This window comes from Oscarella lobularis, chromosome 1, assembly GCF_947507565.1.
Source record: "Oscarella lobularis chromosome 1, ooOscLobu1.1, whole genome shotgun sequence".
NCBI classification, from domain to species: Eukaryota; Metazoa; Porifera; class Homoscleromorpha; order Homosclerophorida; family Oscarellidae; genus Oscarella; species Oscarella lobularis.
The window spans coordinates 3,465,856-3,482,896 of NC_089175.1; the positions used below are offsets into that span (position 1 = coordinate 3,465,856).

The following is a 17,041-nucleotide window of genomic DNA, read 5'->3' on the forward strand; positions in this document are numbered from 1 at the left end:
CGGAAATAAGGAACCACGTGTGTAGTTTGAAGTATAAGTAGAATGTGGACCTCTAAAGGACTACAAAAGTCTGAGTGGGATATGTACGGGATTTTGTAAAGCTAGTATCACATGACAGACTTTTCAGCTGAATTTCCGTCGCAATAAGAGCTCTACTCCGTCGCTCTCTTTGGCCCAATTGATTTGTATCAACGTTGAAATTGTATTGGAAAGGTGAACAGAAAATCGGGGGCCCTATTGGGGAACTTGCGTTTTTCGCGAAACCAAAATCGCAGTGCCGACGTAGTCTAGCTGAACAAGTGCGCACGCGTCTCCAAAACGCTATGCGGCTAACTGTGAACTTCGAACTGCGCTCCGCTTTGCAAATTCCGCGACGAACACATGACACCTCAACTCGCGTTCGACTCCGACTCGAAACGAGGCTCTACGATCAGCTAGAACCTCATTCGATTGTTTAGGCAGCGATCGCGCGCGCGTGGCAATCGCTACGAACGAAACTCTGCCGAAAAACGGCAAGAAGGACCCCCTTTATCCACGATTTACAAGAATAGTTCTTTTAGACTCGTTCGCACCGTTGTCGTCTTTAAAACTTCGACTGTCAACCAGAAAGCGGAGCTAACGGACACCGGCGGTGAGCTTGAGGGTCTTCTTCCAGCCATGATTATTGAAATTGTTCTTTTAGACTAGTTCTCATGGCAGGCCAAACAAACAGGCTTGTAGATCGGAAGAAACTCTTGCAGGGTCTGCAACTGCAATACAGAATTGTCGCGAAGCAGTCAACCCAGAAAGCATAGCAACGGGAATCGGTTCTGGCTAATTATATTCGAGGCGATCGCTTTGGTTCCTCCGCACAGAGGATGGCTAGGCGCTCTTTTAGGGCTTATGTGTCAAGCAAAGTTAGGCTGCAGTGCAATCGTCATACGTATTTCCAACTTTCGTCGAGTATTCGAAGACGGATGACGTTCTGAGCTGCATTGCAATCGATTTCGTCGATTCGTACGATCGAGCTTGCGCTTAGAAAGAGGGCCGTCATAGTCGTCAGACACGAATTTTCGTCATTGTTTTGACTCGTTGCGACGTTCGCGCGACCAGGCCAACACAGTACCGTAAGTGCATGATCAGTCTGGCGCGATTTGTCAGTTATTCGTTATTTATTAAAAATTAACCGCCACGCGTGTAGTATGTGCGCTCAAATTGCTACAGAGATTCTGAGAGAATCTTGGCGAAAATCCCATCCGGATAATGCATGACAGGATTCGGACCAAGACTTTCTCTAGGGAACTAAGAATCTTTTCGCTCCCCTGACTCTCCAGCAGGCTCCCTCTTGCTTTTAGAGACGGTTTAGCTTCAATTCTGGCTTGACAGGATCGTCTCATCCAAAGGACAATGAGAAAAGATATCCCGCCAACTTCCGGCTTGTTCCAGACCTTATTAAAAGTGTAGCAAACCTATGCACACGCACCGTCACAAATCTAAAAATAATACCCGCCACGTCATCGATCAGAATCAACGAATGTAAAGAAATTCTGTCCTCTCGCTCTCCTCACTCTGCCCAGAAGACTCGATTCCTCTCGCTTCATAGAGCCGATTCAGCTTCAGTTTGGAATTGCAAGGATGATTCGTAACATCCTATGACTTTGTCCCACCTACTCTAGAAAAAGAATCCTCAAGACATCGCGCCCGCATTTTCCTCTATAAAGACGTCCGTTTGCCGACATTGTCTCTCGTAGCAACCACCAGCGTGAAGATGTACGAGAACGAAGCTGACACGAGCTAAGGACGTTCGGGAGCGGATCTTGTCTCTCGTAGCAACCACGCACCCTATATAAATGTTTGATTTCGCCACTTCTGTAACATCCTGGTCTGGTTGCTTCTACTGACAGAAGTCAGAAAATGACGTCGTTCTTTCTGCTGGTGGTCATTGTTTCAAGTTCCTGGCTTGGATCTGCATCAGCTGAGTGTACAGGAGGCAATTCCGTTTTATCTGTTCCGTCATCAGGGCCCACTGTGTGTCTTCCACTTGACGACTACATTCGACTTCAAAAAGACGCATCCAGCGACGGAGAATCGGTGAGTTATTACCGTCGTTTGATACGAGTAAAGGAAGTCTAAGTCCGTGCACGTTCAGACAGACGCTCCTCCTCCAACATCCGCCGTTTCCGCATCAACTCCGAGCCAGGTAAACATTTCCTATGATCGATATTTTCTATGATTGACACACGACAGAGCGTTTCGAGTTCGGCGCTGCTACTCTATCGCTACATGTCTCCTCTTTGGCTACAAACTCACGCCAATTTTACGGAGACACCATCTTCGGTGTCCGCACAAACAATCGAATTCAGTACTGGACCAACGAGGTATGGTGTATTGTTTAAAGTAAGTAGCTAATTTATGCATGCGATAGACAGGCATTTTGATACTATGCTACTGTGTCAAAGGTGAAATTGATTGAAGCTGGAGTTTTAAATGACGATCAAGCCTACTCCATTCAGATTGGCTTTTTCTTTACGCATCCGGGTGGCGACAATGATCCGTTTCTTCAAATCTGCGACGACAATTACTGCGTGGGTTTATGGTACGCAGATCCAAACGGTGCTTATCCTTTTGGCGGCATTGATTCAGTTAGCCAATGTAGCGGCACACGTAGTAGTAGCTCTGTCACTGCACCACAATCATCTACTACTAACTGGAACATTCGCCTTGAAATTCATCCAAATTCTACGTCAGGAATTACGTACGTTAGCACAAATTCACTGACATATGAGTACAGTCAAAAATTGAAGCCGAGTCAAGGTCTTCACTTGAAAGTGTGCCGAGATCACACAGGCGAAACGTATCAATTTCATCTGTTCGAGCTGGCTGTGTATTCGAACAAATAAACGCATCAATTCAATGTCGTTTTCTCCGTTCCTTTTCGGTACTACTGTAGCAAGAAATCGTCGCGGTGTATCAATTTTTTGTTTAGCTATTGATTATTAGTCGACGTGCATGTTTTTCTACCCCGTTGAGCCATATAAATCGCTTTCACCGCTCTTCTACGAACTATTCCAGTACTCTGATGTCTACCTAAGCGATTAGAATCAAGAAATGGGGCTAGGGATCGACGTACGAAGCGTGGAACGTATGACATGACAAAGTCCCGAACTTCGTTTATGTCGGCCGAATTAAGACATCTTTGTCGTTGCCTACGACGAACGCAGATCTATCTCACCGTTCTTTCACTGCTTATTCCAGTACTCCTGTTTCTTCTTGTCATCCTCGCGCTGTCTCTTGAACCTCGACTCCTTTTCTTTGTTACACAGGGAGCCGCAAACTCTCCTCGCCGCAATTCGGCGTAGAAAACGCGTCTCGGACCCAAATCTCTTCAGAAAAAAATCAATCGCGCACGATATCTCGAAGCTCTTTAGGTCCTAAAGTCATTAGTCCCTTACCCCACCTTCCAAAAACGATCCATCTACCCTCGTGAAAAAGACATCGATTTCTAATATTTCATCAATTTTAATAATTTGTTACTGGGGACGCCAGTTTTTGTCAAATATAGACAGTTTAGCATAGGCATAATTTCAACAGTATTCCTTACCGGTAATTGCTTGAGACGTTTTCTTTACTGAGATTGCAAAGCCAAAAGATCCACGTTTAATTAAATAATTGATGGAGTGAGCTCCTCCTCCTCCTTCTAAAGCAAATGGACCATAAGCGTAGCCAGGCGTGGGCCCGGCCGCCACTTTTTCGTTTAATAACAAAAGTTCCTCTATGTGATAGTTCCAGTGGCGTAGCTAGCAGGGCCCCGGGGGGCACGGGCCCCGGGGGGCACGTGCCCCTCCAAAAACTCTCCAAAATTGACAGCGCGCTAGGTTTTTGCCTATAGAGAGTCAGTTCAAAGGCATTAGTGCCTTCTTTCCTGCTTGAAAGATTGACGATACATGGAGAAAACTGAAGTTACTGTCCTAATTAAGTGAAAATACGTACAGTAGGGCATCATCATTGAAACTTTTCTAGACTACGTCCCGCCACTTTTTAAAACCTTGCTACGCCACAAAGTCTTGAGAGAACTTCGCTCCCCTAGGCTCATTCTTCGGTCTCTGCAGTCCTATATAGGGAAGCGAAGACACTCGCCGTGACGTTTAGGTTACTTTAGTATCCTTTTTTTAGTATTGCGTCTAAATGGATATCAGCTAATTAATTAAGTGATCGGAAAACTGCTTTCAGACCACAGCACTCGCATGCAAATTAATAACTAGTCTTTTTCTTTAAAATTGCAGCCCGAGTCGTCGAACGGATGCCAGTTCATGCAGCTAGAGAACTTTATATACCCATGCATAGATACGCCATCTATAACTTTGACCAGATGTTAATGCAACGAAATTTACCAGCGTGCAACATATCTCCTTAGAGACTGTCGCGCACTAGATGTTTATTTTTTAACCCTACTGTTGAACTAAAAAAACTCTTCACAATTTTGTATATATACCCTTGCTGGGTACAACAACAAATGGAACGTATTTACTTACACCATCTGTGACTGCATTCTGAACATCAACGTGCAAGATGACCTCGACGTCATAGAGTAGATCAATAGTAAACGATTCGCCTGAGAAGCGCAATGAATTGAGAGGCGAAACGTGTACTTTGAATTCTTGCTCTGCTTCGGTAACTTGGGGAGCAAATTTCAACAACAATCAGCAAAAAGATTTCGTAGAGGACAAACGCTGATATGATTACTTGTCATGCGAGTGTGCGTTCCGGTTACACCTTTCAGGTGCCCGCCGCCTGCATTACCGTAGAACGCCGCGCAGTCTTTGGAGGGTGTTAATACGACAGGGTGGACGGTGTGATACGCCGATCCTCTTGTGAGATAGCGAATTCCCACTCTGTTCCTCCACACAGAGGATGGTTAGGCATTCCTTTAGAGCCTATACGCCACAAGAATGTCAACCAATGCGATGCTCTTATATAGTAAGTTAGGCTGCAGCGCGACCACCCTAAGTACAGTGCAGTATTGCTCGGCATTTGAAGACGGAACCCAATGACGTTCCGAGTGGCATCGCAATTGATTTCTCAGATGGGGTATTGCATTTGCAGCGTTAAGAATGAGGGACGCTACAGTCGTCAGATACGACTCTTCGCTTCTGTTTTAATTTGATTCGCCGTGACGTTTGCGGCAAGGACAAACAGTGACGTTGGCGTTATTAGTCATTTGGCCAATAATTCATTCGAAATTATCCGGTGCAATGATCTTCTCAGTTAACGTACATGCACTAGAGATAAATCGGCAAATACCGTACGAAAATCCCGGAGATTCTGAAACCTGCAAAGCATATAATATTATTATACGTGGGTGGTCTTTCGTGAATTCCAATTGGCAAGCAGACCACATTTCAGAACGGATGCGCGCATTGTGCGTGGTGTCGCGATGTCATAAAAAAGGCGCGCGCATCTTTGGCTTCGACGTGCAAGTGAAACCACAACGTTGTAACCCTAAGCCTATATAGGTTGTGCCTGACTTACAGGAATTGGGTGGAGGAGAGGCGGCTTTCTGCGACGGTGACATATTGCAGCCGCTAGGGCCGAGATTTCTAAACAAAACATCGCGCGTTTTCGTTGCTATGCCAGCATGCAGTTTTGTGCATGTTTAGCCTGTATAGAATTACGTTTCTGTCATAGATTGGACCAGAGCCAATGCGTCGACGCTCAAAGGGCACGAAAGGGCATTTCTAGAATCAACTCAACGTGCGGAAAGCGTAACAGATCGACTTATTAGGCGTACGGATATAAGACTCGGGATACAAGCTTCCTCGCCTTTCTTTCCACGCGTTTCTGTTGACATATTAGCCCTCTTGATTAGCATGCATTATCTTCCGCGTGCCTCACTACCAAGAGTCTAAGCCTCGGCCGAAACACGCGGCAAACGACGACGTCGTCGCAACCGGACGGAAACGTCACGTTTCCATTGGTCTGGGTGATCAAAATCGCGTCTGCATTGCGCATGCAATTGACTTCTTCAAAAACAAAGGAGAAGAAGAAGAAAGCAACTGCGGCGAATGTTGTGCTACCCATGCATGGCTAGTCTCGTCCCCAGACCCTTCTCTCGTTTTCCCGTATGACGGGAAGAGAGAAGAGTCTGCATGAGGACGAGACTAATTCATAGCCGTTGCGCGGAACGTAATGAGAGTGAGACCGGGCCCTCGCGTGAAGGAACCTGCCAATGCATGGTATGCATATCTCGATCTTAGAGCGCGGCAAAAATGTAACACCAGTAGCGACGACTCGAAACAGACTCAGTTTAATTCGTCGTGCATTCCAATTGCGTGTCGAGCTAAGGACATACGGGAGCTTATATCGTCTCTCGTAGCAACCACGAGTCTGTCTCCGCGCCACTTCTCTGGCATCGCGCTCTTTCGGCTTCTACGGACAGAAATAAGAAAATGACGTCGTCCTTTTTGCTGGTGGTCATTGTTTCAAGTTCCTTGCTTGGATCTGCATCAGCTGAGTGTACAGGAGGCAATTCCGTTTTAGTTGTTCCGTCATCGGGGCCCACTGTGTGTCTTCCACTTGACGACTACATTCAACTTCAAAAAGACGCATCCAGCAACGGAGAATCGGTGAGTTATTATCGGCGTTTGATACGACTAAAGGAAGTTTGAATCCATGCACGTTCCTCCAACATCCGCCGTTTCCGCATCAACTCCGAGCCAGGTAAACATCCATATATAAGCTTCACTCTTACTTTGTTTTCCTACGATCGACACACGACAGAGCGTTTCGAGTTCGGCGCTACTACTCTATCGCTACATGTCTCCTCTTTGGCTACAAACTCACGCCAATTTTACGGAGACACCATCTTCGGTGTCCGCACAAACCATCGCATTCGGTAGTGGATCACTGCTTCACGGTGAATTGTTTAAAGTGAGTAGCTAATTTACACATGGGATAGACTGGCATTTTGGTACTATACTGTGTCAAAGTCAAATTGATTGAAGCTGGAATTCTAAATGACGATCAAGCCTACTCCATTCAGATTGGCTTTTTCTTTACGTTTCCGGGCGACAGTGATCCGCGTCTTCAAATCTGCGACGGCAATTACTGCGTCGGTTTTTGGTACTTCGATCCAAACAATGCTCTTGATTACGCCGGCATTGATTCAGTTAGCAGATGTAGCGGCACAGTTAGTAGCTCTATCACATTACCACAATCATCTACTACTAACTGGAACATTCGCCTTGAATTCATCCGAATTCTACGTCAGGAATTACGTACGTTAGCACAACTTCACTGGCATATGAGTCCAGTCAAAAATTGAAGCCGAGTCGAGGTCTTCACTTCAAAGTGTGCAGAGATAGCACAGACAAAACGTTTCAATTTCATCTGTTCGAGCTGGCTGTGTATTCGAACAATTAAACGCTTCAATTCAATGTCGTTTTCTCTGTCTCTTTTCGGCACTACTGTAGCAGGAAATCGTCGTGGTGTATCAATTTCTGTTTGGCTATTGATCATTGATTATTCGTCGACGTGCATGTTTTTATAACCTCAGTATCTTACAAAATTATTCTATGATTGGAAATAAGAAGTTCACTTGAAACACTCATGAAGTCTTGCATGATGTCAGATGAATAAAATATATCACTGCTTGTCTGCTCTACACGGAATGCTTTCCTCGCCTGGCTCCTCCAGTACTCTAATGTCTACTAGAGCAATTAACCTCAAGAAATGGAGCGAGGGATTCGTGTACGAAGCGTCGAAGGTACAACAAACTGTACGGATTCATTTAGAACAAATCCCGTATGTCGTCAGAAGGGATGTTGTTTTGTCGATGTTTGCGGAGAAAGCGGATAGCTTTCACCGTTCTTCCACTAGCGATTCCGGTGCGCTGGTGTCTTTTTGCCATTTCCGCGTTGTCTCCTTACCCTCAATGCCTTCAGGAGACCGTCACTCTGGAAAAAACGACCAAGATCTCTTCCAAGACCAAGAATTGTAAGGTGGAACCCCAAAGTCACCTTCCGTACGTCATCACTCACTCGTGTGCGCTCTATTCTTCCAAATCAATCCTTCTACCTCACGCAAACCCTTTTTATTCCGTCTCACAACCTCCATTCGAACTGATGCCAAAAATTCACTATCAAGTCACTTGAACATACTCAGACGCATGAAATTGAATTTTCTCGCTTTCCAGCAAACTCCCTCTCGCTTCCAAGAGCCGATTTAGCTTCAATTCAGATGCCTCATTTCATCCAAAGACTTGGTTCCTTCACTAACCTCGAAAAGACATCCCGCTCACTTCCGGCTTGTACGAGTAGTTCCAGACCTTTTCGTACTGCATAGCAAACCACTTTGCTCATCTTGAACACCGTTATACGTGTATTCGTGAGAGTGTCTGGAGACCGAGTAGCCATTGTGAGCGCACTGTGTGTTTATCAAACCGTATGATCGAACGGACGGTAATAATGTTCATGCGTTCATCAATGTGCAAAATGAGCTCGCCGTCGTAGAGAAGATCAACAGTAAACAAATCGCCCGTAAAAATTAATGTCCCGGTTGACGAAACTGCAACTTCGAATTCGCCGATTAGATTTCCCTTGAAAGACTTAGTGGCTGAATCACGTACGCAGTCGTCTGCTTCCGCGTGTCTTACTACCAAGTATCCAAGCCTTGGTCCGCGCTGTTCGGACGAAAGACGCAGGAAAACGCCGACGCCTTCGCAACCGAACAGAAACGTACGTCACGTTTCCTTTGGTCTGTGTGATCATTATCGAGTCTGCATTGCAATCGACTTCTTCGAAGCGAAGGAGAAGAAGAAGAAAGCAACTGCGGCGAATGTCTGCCCATGGCCTTTGCGCGGAAAGTACGTATAATGAGAGCAGAGATCTCTCTGATGAGAGTGAAGGAACCTGGCCGATGCATGGTATGCATATATCTCTATCTCAGGGCGCGGCTGAAATCTAAAACCAGTAGCGATGTCTCGAAACAATAGGCGTTTCCAGTTTACTTCTATGTAATTCGTCGTGCATTCCAACTGCGTGACGAGCTACGGACATCCGGGAGCTGATATCGTCTCTCGTAGCAACCACGAACCCTAGATTTCGCCACTTCTGTATAGTCTTGTTTCTTCTACGGACAGAATTCAGAAAATGACGTCGTTACTGTTGCTAGTGGTCACTGTTTCAAGTTCCTGGCTTGGATCTGCATCAGATGAGTGTACAGGAGGCGATCGTTCTTCCGTTTTAGTTGTTCCGTCATCGGGGCCCACTGTGTGTCTTCCACTTGACGACTACATTCAACTTCAAAAAGACGCATCCAGCGACGGAGAATCGGTGAGTTATTACCGTCGTTTGATACGACTAAATGAAGTTAAGTCCATGCACGTTCAGACGGACGCTCCTCCAACATCCGCCGTTTCCGCATCAACTCCGAGCCAGGTAAACATTTCCTATGATCGACATTTTCTATGATTGACACACGACAGAGCGTTTCGAGTTCGGCGCTGCTACTCTATCGCTACATGTCTCCTCTTTGGCTACAAACTCACGCGACCTTTACGGAGACACCATCTTCGGTGTCCGCGCAAAATATCGAATTTGGTAGTGGATCAACGATCTACAGTGTATTGTTTAAAGTAAGTAGCTAATTTACACATGCGATAGACTGGCATTTTGATACTATACGTGTGTCAAAGGTGAAATTGATTGAAGCTGGAGTTCTAAATGACGATCAAGCTTACTCCATTCAGATTGGCTTTTTCTATGCAAATCCGGCCATCAGTAATTCGCGTCTTCAAATCTGCGACGGCAATTACTGCGCGGGTTTTTACTACCAAGATCCACACCGTGCTAGTGCTTCCTACGGCATTGATTCAGTTAGCGCATGTAGCAGCACAGTGAGTAGTAGCACTATCCTTACACCAGAATCATCCACAACTAACTGGAACATTCGCCTTGAAATTCATCCGAATTCTACGTCAGGAATTACGTCCGTTAGCACAACTTCACTGACATATGAGTACGAACAAAAATTGAAGCCGAGCCAAGGTCTTCACCTAAAACTTTGCAGAACCAACACAGTCGAAACGTATCGATTTCATCTGTTCGAACTGGCTGTGTATTCGAACAATTAAACGCTTAAATTCAATGTCGTTTTCTTTGTCTCTTTTCGGTACTAATGTAGCAGGAAATCGTCGTGGTGTATCAATTTCTGTTTAGCTATTGATTATTGATTATTTGTCGACGTGCATGTTTTTATAACCTCAGTATCTTACGAAATTATTCTATGATTGGAAATAAGAAGTTCACTTGAAACACTCATCAATTGACGAAATACCTTGCATGATGTCAAATGAATAAAATAAATCAGCGCTTGTCTGCTGTACACGGAATGCTTTCATCGTTCTCGCCTGACTCTCTAATGTCTATACTAGAGCGATTAATTAGACTCAAGAAATGGAACGAGCTAGGAATTCGTGTACGAAGCGTCGAAGGTACAACAAACTCGACGGCTTCATGCATTTAGAACAAACCCGTGCAGTACCGTGATTTTAGGTTGTAAAATACCTGATGGAAAAGTTGTGAATGCAATAGGAAAGAGATTTTGCGGGCCCAAGACATCGATTACGTAAGCAAGGCATCAGTCCTGTAATTAGTGAAAAAGAAGAGAGTTTCATAAATACGCAGTGTATTTAATCTTTCACGTGAGCACACGCGCTCTTCTCATTGGTCGCCGAGGTGTCAGCGTCCGGGTTACTCTGAGTGAACTTCGGTAAGAAAAACTTGGAAGAAGCCCCGTGTCGCCGCACGCTCGTCTCAACGACTTGAAATGGACTTCTTCCGGCTGCGAGGCGCGCATGCAGCCCATCCAGTAGGCGCCACTTGGTAAGCGCACTATAAATCGTACGTTTTCCGTTCATCGTCCCTCGCGGGTCGCGTTGTCGCGTCCGTCTCCACGCGTGAAGCGACGTAGAGCGTCGAAGCAATCCGCGCGTGGCTGTATCTACTCTCCAACGACGTTTTTCGCGACGCGCGGCGACGTGACACGGACGTGACGCCTCGCGTATCCACTCGCATCTAGGCGATCCCTCATCGCGCGCACTCGCATTTCGTTTCTATTCATTCCCTTCCTCTTTTTCTCTAGCTTCGCAAAGTTCGACGACGAAAGAGAGAAGAAGAATGCCTCGTGGCCAGCGCGACGACCAGGTTCCTCATTGGGGCCCCGTGTGGTGTAGGCGTGCACTTAGGGGGCGGGGCTTCCTATGACGTACACGGCGCGAAATGTCTGCAATGCCACTGCCCTCGCTCGTGAGCATAGAAAATTTCCAGCAGTGTAACCCTAGGTCTGATCGAATGGAGGGCGGGTTGGGGTTCACAAGTGAGAGCTGGTGGTTATTGCAGCACATGGAGCCCAATTGTGTACGTTGAAGGAGGTGTAGCGGGACGACAGTCACATTGACGTAATTAAATAGTGAAATGGCAATATCTCCCTTACCCGTTCCGTGCTCGTTTTGCATCATCACCATGGCGACTACGTTAGTTTGCACGGGTCCTCTCCCTTTGCATTAGGGTTTAGTTGGCGGCTGCTAGTAGGGTAGGGCGGTTTTTGTAGTAGGCTTGTAGCTCCTTTCCTCATCACGTGCTTAGCTAGCAGCCGCCACGTGCTTTAGACCATTTTACAATGGATTTTTATCAGGTAATCTAGGTTGATTAGAATATAGGAATATTTTAGGTCAATGGATTTATGAGGTATTCTAGGTATTTATCCACATGCCTGATTTTCTTTTTCAGGGTACTCTTAGTAGGTTTTATTTGCAGGTTTTTAGGTTTTTATTTTATTCACAGGTTTTATTTATAGGGTTTTACTTTTCCACAGGTTTTTATTTTATTCACAGGTTTTATATATAGGGTTTTTCCACAGATTTTTATTTTATTTGCAGGTTCTAATTTTTATTTACATTTTCTTTGCAGGTTTTCTTAATTGTTCATTTATAATTTCTTTTTCTTTTTTAGGGTATGATTATAATGTTTAATAGTAAGACTTCAATTTCAGATGCCAACGTCTTTTGGAAAGGTAAGCTATCATCATGTCATTTTCTTTCCACTGATGCGATATTGCAGGCCAAATAAAGGAAGAAAAATGTGTCATGAAAGATAAGAAAGAAGAGAGCTTTTTCTGCATGTTTCAATAGTGCATGATGTTTGCGTAGTTGCATGCTTTTTTTCCCTGGTTATCAATTATTTAGGGAGTCGTCCATGAGCGCGCGCGTCTTCCGTTGCCGCGCTGATTCGCGAGTCCCACGCGTCGCTCCGCTCGCGCGTTATGGTTGGTGTACTTGACTGCGCTAACCCCTAACCCCTCGTCAGTGCTGCGCGCGTGTTTGTGACCCACGCTTTGTATATTCGATTGATTGCAGATTACGGTATATAGATGCGCGCGTTTTCTGTTTCCGAAATGGATCATCATGCAATAGATCATCACGCCATGTTTTCGGCTGCAAGCAGCCCTTTCTCTCGACGCTCAAGAGGTTAGCCAAAGCCTTCTCCAGTTGTAAAGTTTCCTTGCTTTCTTTTAGGCATTCGTTCGCACGTTTCGATCGCCTCTCAAACGAAGGGCCGCTCCGCGTCGTCGCAAGAGCGAAGCAGGCGAATCTTCACGACGACGCGCTGCGCGCTCCGGTTCCAGGCGATTTATTCCGCGCCCCCTCACTTCGCGTCCTCTCCCACGAGGAATCCGCTCGCCGGTAAGCAATCTCACCCTGATCGCTTTTCTGCTTACTCTCGCGGAGTTTAAAACCCCTTTTTCCTTCGGGTCGGTCGACCACGTTTTTCTAAAGGGAGCCCCCTCCCCTCCTTCGTTTTTCAACTCCAATCGCGGGCCATGCACAGTTGCCGTGCGCTTTCGACGTGTGTTGTTATAGTATGAGCGTGTGCTAGCTCTTGTGCTCGAGTGGAGAACAGAGGAGAAAAAAGAACGCCTATCTCCTGTTTCACTGCAAAGAAATCCACTACTACTCTTGAATCTTTAGTAAGGTGGACTGCACACACGTACCTCTTTTGCCTGTATTTATGTTGCGTTTCTCCTTTTCAGTGAAATGCTTTGGAAGTGTCGGATGGCTTACATATGCGTCGAAGCATAGCTAACGGGGAAACCAGCAGCAGGTGAGCTTGGATTTGTATAAACAGTTTAGATTTGTTCCGGGGGAAAAGCGTGCGGTATCCTCACCTAATGTACAGTAAGTGAGCTTGATGATTTGCTATTGTTTTGGTATAGAGACAGAGATTTAGGTTGATGTGCTGGCTTGATTTGGAGTCAGGTGCATGCAATTCTTGGGCTACGTTACGGATGGAACCAGAGAGAGAAAAGTAAAAGGTCAGCACTGGTATCCGCGTTGTAAAGAAGCTTGATTTCTGATTGTTTCTTTTTGAAAAGGCTAAGAAGGTTCGTACGTCTCACGCCAAATCAAATCACGGAGAATTTCCATAAGGTGGTTCGGCGTGGAAAATGTCTCGTCGTTCTGAAGATTAGAGACCAGTTTTGAGGTAAACTTCAGTTGCTATTACCAACGCGTTTTACAAATCTAAAAGTGAGATAAGTCCTTCTCCTCTCTCCCTCTGAGACTAACATGCAAAAAGCCTACTAATAGATCAACTAGAAGACTCCGAATGTAATCGTGGTTCTCTTTTGACTTTAGGCATGTCTGGCGATGCGCATCAAACAGCGGTGCAGTTGGATGAAGAAAGAAATAGACAAGATTTCGTGTAGTGTGCTTTTTTTATTTTGTAGATGTCTTAGTAGGCGCACAGTACGTTGACACGCATAATACGCGCACGAGCGCGGCTTTTTGCGCTCATGCAAAAGGCCCCAGCTCCAGAAACTCAGTTCCACGTGCGCTACATCGAGTAGCGCATTGAGACTTGAGTTTCCCCCATAGGCGCGGCGCTGCTCACGCTCTAGCGCGCTGGAATCTCGAGTTAGCGTCGCGCCGCAACAGTAGGGTAGGAACGCGAGACGTAAATGTAGCGGAAGCCATGTGCAAATTTTATTTAATAAAGTCCCGGATGTAAAAATTTCACCCAAATCGTCCCCTCTTCCTTTTTGCGACGCGAGGAGAAAGGGAGCCCCCTCTCCCCGCGTCGCTCGCCTTCTCTCCTCAACGGGGAGAAGGCGCTCTCCTTGTCCATTGTCCACAGGCGTCTTCTTTGGCGCTCCTTGTCCTCTTCTCAACTCACTCCCATTGGAGGAGAGTGAGCCGGGACCTAACTTCCCCCCAGGTCCAAGGGGTGTGACATACTCCCATGTCATCCAGGGCCGACTTTCACCCAAGCGGCAAGGAGGCGAGCGCATTAGACGAGTTAACCTCCAGCTCCCAAGGAGGTGGGATCACCCATTCATCCCGCAGGTTGAGGCCTCCAGTATACCCCTTTAAGGCCCAAAGGGGGTACCCTCGCCACCGGGGCACGGGGGGAGTCATTAACCCAAGACCCGGGAGGACCGCGATTTTGCCCACAGCGTCTTGCCCAAGTGGGGGATGGTAGTTATCACTCGTACCACCAAGAGTAGGGCCGCTCTATCGCCCCGGCAGAGGTGCGGCCGCTTTTCGCTCTCGGCCCGGAGGGATGGCTGCGTCTCGCCTCGTCGGATTGGGAGGGAACGACTACGCGACAAAACAATTGAAGCGGGGGAGAACAAAAGGAATTACGTTGGGAAATTGGAAATATTTTCAGATCCGCGATGATGGCTCAGACTGAATCCCGGATATTGTCCTAGAAGTCACTAAATACATAACAAAAGTCTCCCTTACGTAACGATCACCTCAAAATCTTCTTTTATTAATATTGGCCCCTGAGAGACGGATAGGGATGATTTTCTTCATCGGACTCGTCCAACAATTGCTTCCAAGACTCGTTGAAGTGCTATTGTTAGGGGTGTGGCATTAGTGAGAATCCTAGAGGGGTCCCCTTGGTGTCCTTGCAGCGCTAAGCGTCAGGGGGGTTTCGCTTATTTCTCGCAGAAACGAAATTCGGAAGCATTCGGGGGTCGTGGCAAGCGTCAACGCAAATCGCCTGCAAAATACGTGAATCAATCGATTGACAGAAACGACTACGCGACAAACCAATTGAAGTGGGGAAGAAACAAAATTAATTACGTTGGAAAATGGAAAATATTTTCAAATCGCGATGATGATGGCTTAGAATGAATTCCAATAATCGCCCTAGAAATCAATAATTAATTAATTTGCTCTCATAGACATGACAAAAAGTCTCACTACTTACGATTACGTCGAAAGCTGAAACCGTTTTTCGTTTATTCAAGGAAAAATACCGTGTATAATTAATATTGGCCCTGACAGACGGATACGGATAGCCGAATGATCTCTTTCGTCAGAGAAATTGTATCCATGATGAGCGCTGCTGTTCTCAGGAGCGTAGCATCAGTGAGAAACGTTCCCCCTATGGGGACCCCTATAGTAAAGAAATCTCGTTATCGGCCTAGCGGATTTCCAACTAAACGCGCTCGATCTACTCTACTTTGCTAGTATAACAACCCCGCGCGATCAAAACGGTTCGTGCGAGTCAAAATTCGCGAAGAAAAACGCCTAATTGATTCGGGGAAGCACAAAGCGTACCTGCTCGATGTTTTCACGGCTTCTCTTCGAACTTGAGCGTGAATTTTCGATCCCACGGCGCTTCGTAGTTGTCGATCGCTGCAAAAAAACGAGGCGAATGTGATCTGCGACGTCTGTTCGGCCTTTTTCACTGCGAAAAACGGGCACCCGATAGCTCATACGCTTACCGACGCTTATTTTGCATTCGTTGATGGCTCCCACGCTGTCGTTGTAGCCGAAATCCGCCGTTTTCTTCCTCTACGCGACGTTCTTCTTCGATCACCTGCTCGCGCTCCCTTATGTCCCGTTCGACGATCCCGCGAAAGAGCCGATATTCAATAATCTACGCGAAACGTACGACAAAACTGTAAAGAAGAGAACAGACGACCACGAGGCATCTTCCGCCATCTTCGAACTTGAGGCGAGAAATCTTGCATCATTTCATTGCCAAGAATAGAATTGCTGACCAAAATCATGATGCAATCAATAGTACAACGGTTTATAATGTCACACGTGTTGGAAGAAACCAATGACAGCGCTCGGTGACGCCAACGTGACCCCAGCGGACCAATGAGAACGTTGGGTGGGGCTACACTGTTCAAAAGCGAAGCGCACACCGATTTTCCTTCAGTTGCGGCCTAGGGTGGGTGCGGCGTGGAGCAATCTACGTCTCATCCTTGACGGACTGGCTCGGGAGATTCGACAGAAGGCAAGAGGGGATAGTTGGAACTCAGCGTGGCCCACGGGTTAATCCCGTGCCGGAGCCTGTAGGCAAGGCGATGGGGGGCTTCGGCCTCGGTTTACGCACTGGGCAGAACGATCGCTAAGGTCTTATTGTCGTCAACAAGTACGGCCCGCGCTAGGCTGAGCGGGCACGACTTGGAGGGGGTGTTCATTATGGCCTGGTTGCCGGCACTTATCTCACCCGAACGACGCGATTAGACCGAGGATGATCCGGCCCAGGAGCCTTCGATTCCTCCATTGCACTGTCTTCCTTGTTGACTCCTACAAACGGTAGCCAGCCGCTCTCCACCTCAGAAGCCCTGGTTCTTAGCTTCGTGCTTACCAATGTGGTCAGGTATCGTCGCGCCGGGGGATTCGGCATTAGGGGCCGACTACTCATCCAGGCGGATACTAATTGAGGGGGCCTATGAGGCTAAGACTCGCCCGACACTTTTTGGAACCGGTGGTCATCGCTTTGCGGTGGCTGCCATGAGCTACGAAAGCGTCCGAACCTCCCCGCGGTGTAGCTCGGGTAATGCTAATACGGACGCATTAGAAAAGGTACGTACAACGATTATTTGGCACTGACTAATAGGACTTTGACTTTTAGAATGTGCGCAGAAAGAAAACGAAGAGAGGACTTTGACTTTTTAGGTCGCGCGCTGAAGGAAAACGAAGATAGACGATCGATGAAGACGAAGACAGCCCAAGAGAAACGATTGACGAAGATGTAGA

At 46.7% G+C, this 17,041-nt stretch overlaps 1 protein-coding gene and 4 long non-coding RNA genes across 9 annotated transcripts; 4 read left to right on the forward strand and 1 right to left on the reverse strand.

The window, feature by feature from the left end:
• The first annotated feature begins 127 nt into the window (after positions 1-127).
• On the forward strand, positions 128-1,179 carry LOC136186849 (uncharacterized). Its single transcript, XR_010669773.1, has 4 exons — positions 128-213; positions 459-512; positions 561-631; positions 683-1,179. It is a non-coding gene; the product is annotated as an uncharacterized lncRNA (long non-coding RNA).
• A 737-nt stretch (positions 1,180-1,916) lies between these two features.
• On the forward strand, positions 1,917-2,310 carry LOC136192031 (uncharacterized). The gene is made up of 3 exons (XR_010671095.1): positions 1,917-2,070; positions 2,129-2,179; positions 2,227-2,310. It is a non-coding gene; the product is annotated as an uncharacterized lncRNA (long non-coding RNA).
• Positions 2,311-9,052: 6,742 nt separating this feature from the next.
• On the forward strand, positions 9,053-10,359 carry LOC136183307 (uncharacterized). The gene is made up of 4 exons (XM_065973606.1): positions 9,053-9,308; positions 9,366-9,413; positions 9,461-9,610; positions 9,671-10,359. Exons 1-4 carry the CDS (start codon positions 9,126-9,128, stop codon positions 10,106-10,108), a joined length of 819 nt encoding a protein of 272 aa, XP_065829678.1. The 5' UTR covers positions 9,053-9,125; the 3' UTR covers positions 10,109-10,359.
• Positions 10,360-10,748: 389 nt separating this feature from the next.
• On the forward strand, positions 10,749-14,032 carry LOC136199727 (uncharacterized). Of its 5 annotated transcripts, none has more exons than XR_010673159.1 (8): positions 10,749-10,859; positions 11,119-12,048; positions 12,096-12,718; positions 12,896-13,007; positions 13,066-13,210; positions 13,263-13,347; positions 13,408-13,517; positions 13,670-14,032. It is a non-coding gene; the product is annotated as an uncharacterized lncRNA (long non-coding RNA). The 5 variants fall into 5 exon arrangements; XR_010673160.1 differs by having other exon boundaries at positions 12,912-13,007; XR_010673161.1 differs by having other exon boundaries at positions 12,096-12,502; positions 12,551-13,007.
• A 115-nt stretch (positions 14,033-14,147) lies between these two features.
• Positions 14,148-15,989, reverse strand: LOC136199762 (uncharacterized). Its single transcript, XR_010673173.1, has 6 exons — positions 15,772-15,989; positions 15,605-15,682; positions 15,252-15,440; positions 15,092-15,190; positions 14,791-15,041; positions 14,148-14,741 (listed from the first exon to the last, which is right to left on the reverse strand). It is a non-coding gene; the product is annotated as an uncharacterized lncRNA (long non-coding RNA).
• Positions 15,990-17,041: the final 1,052 nt, after the last annotated feature.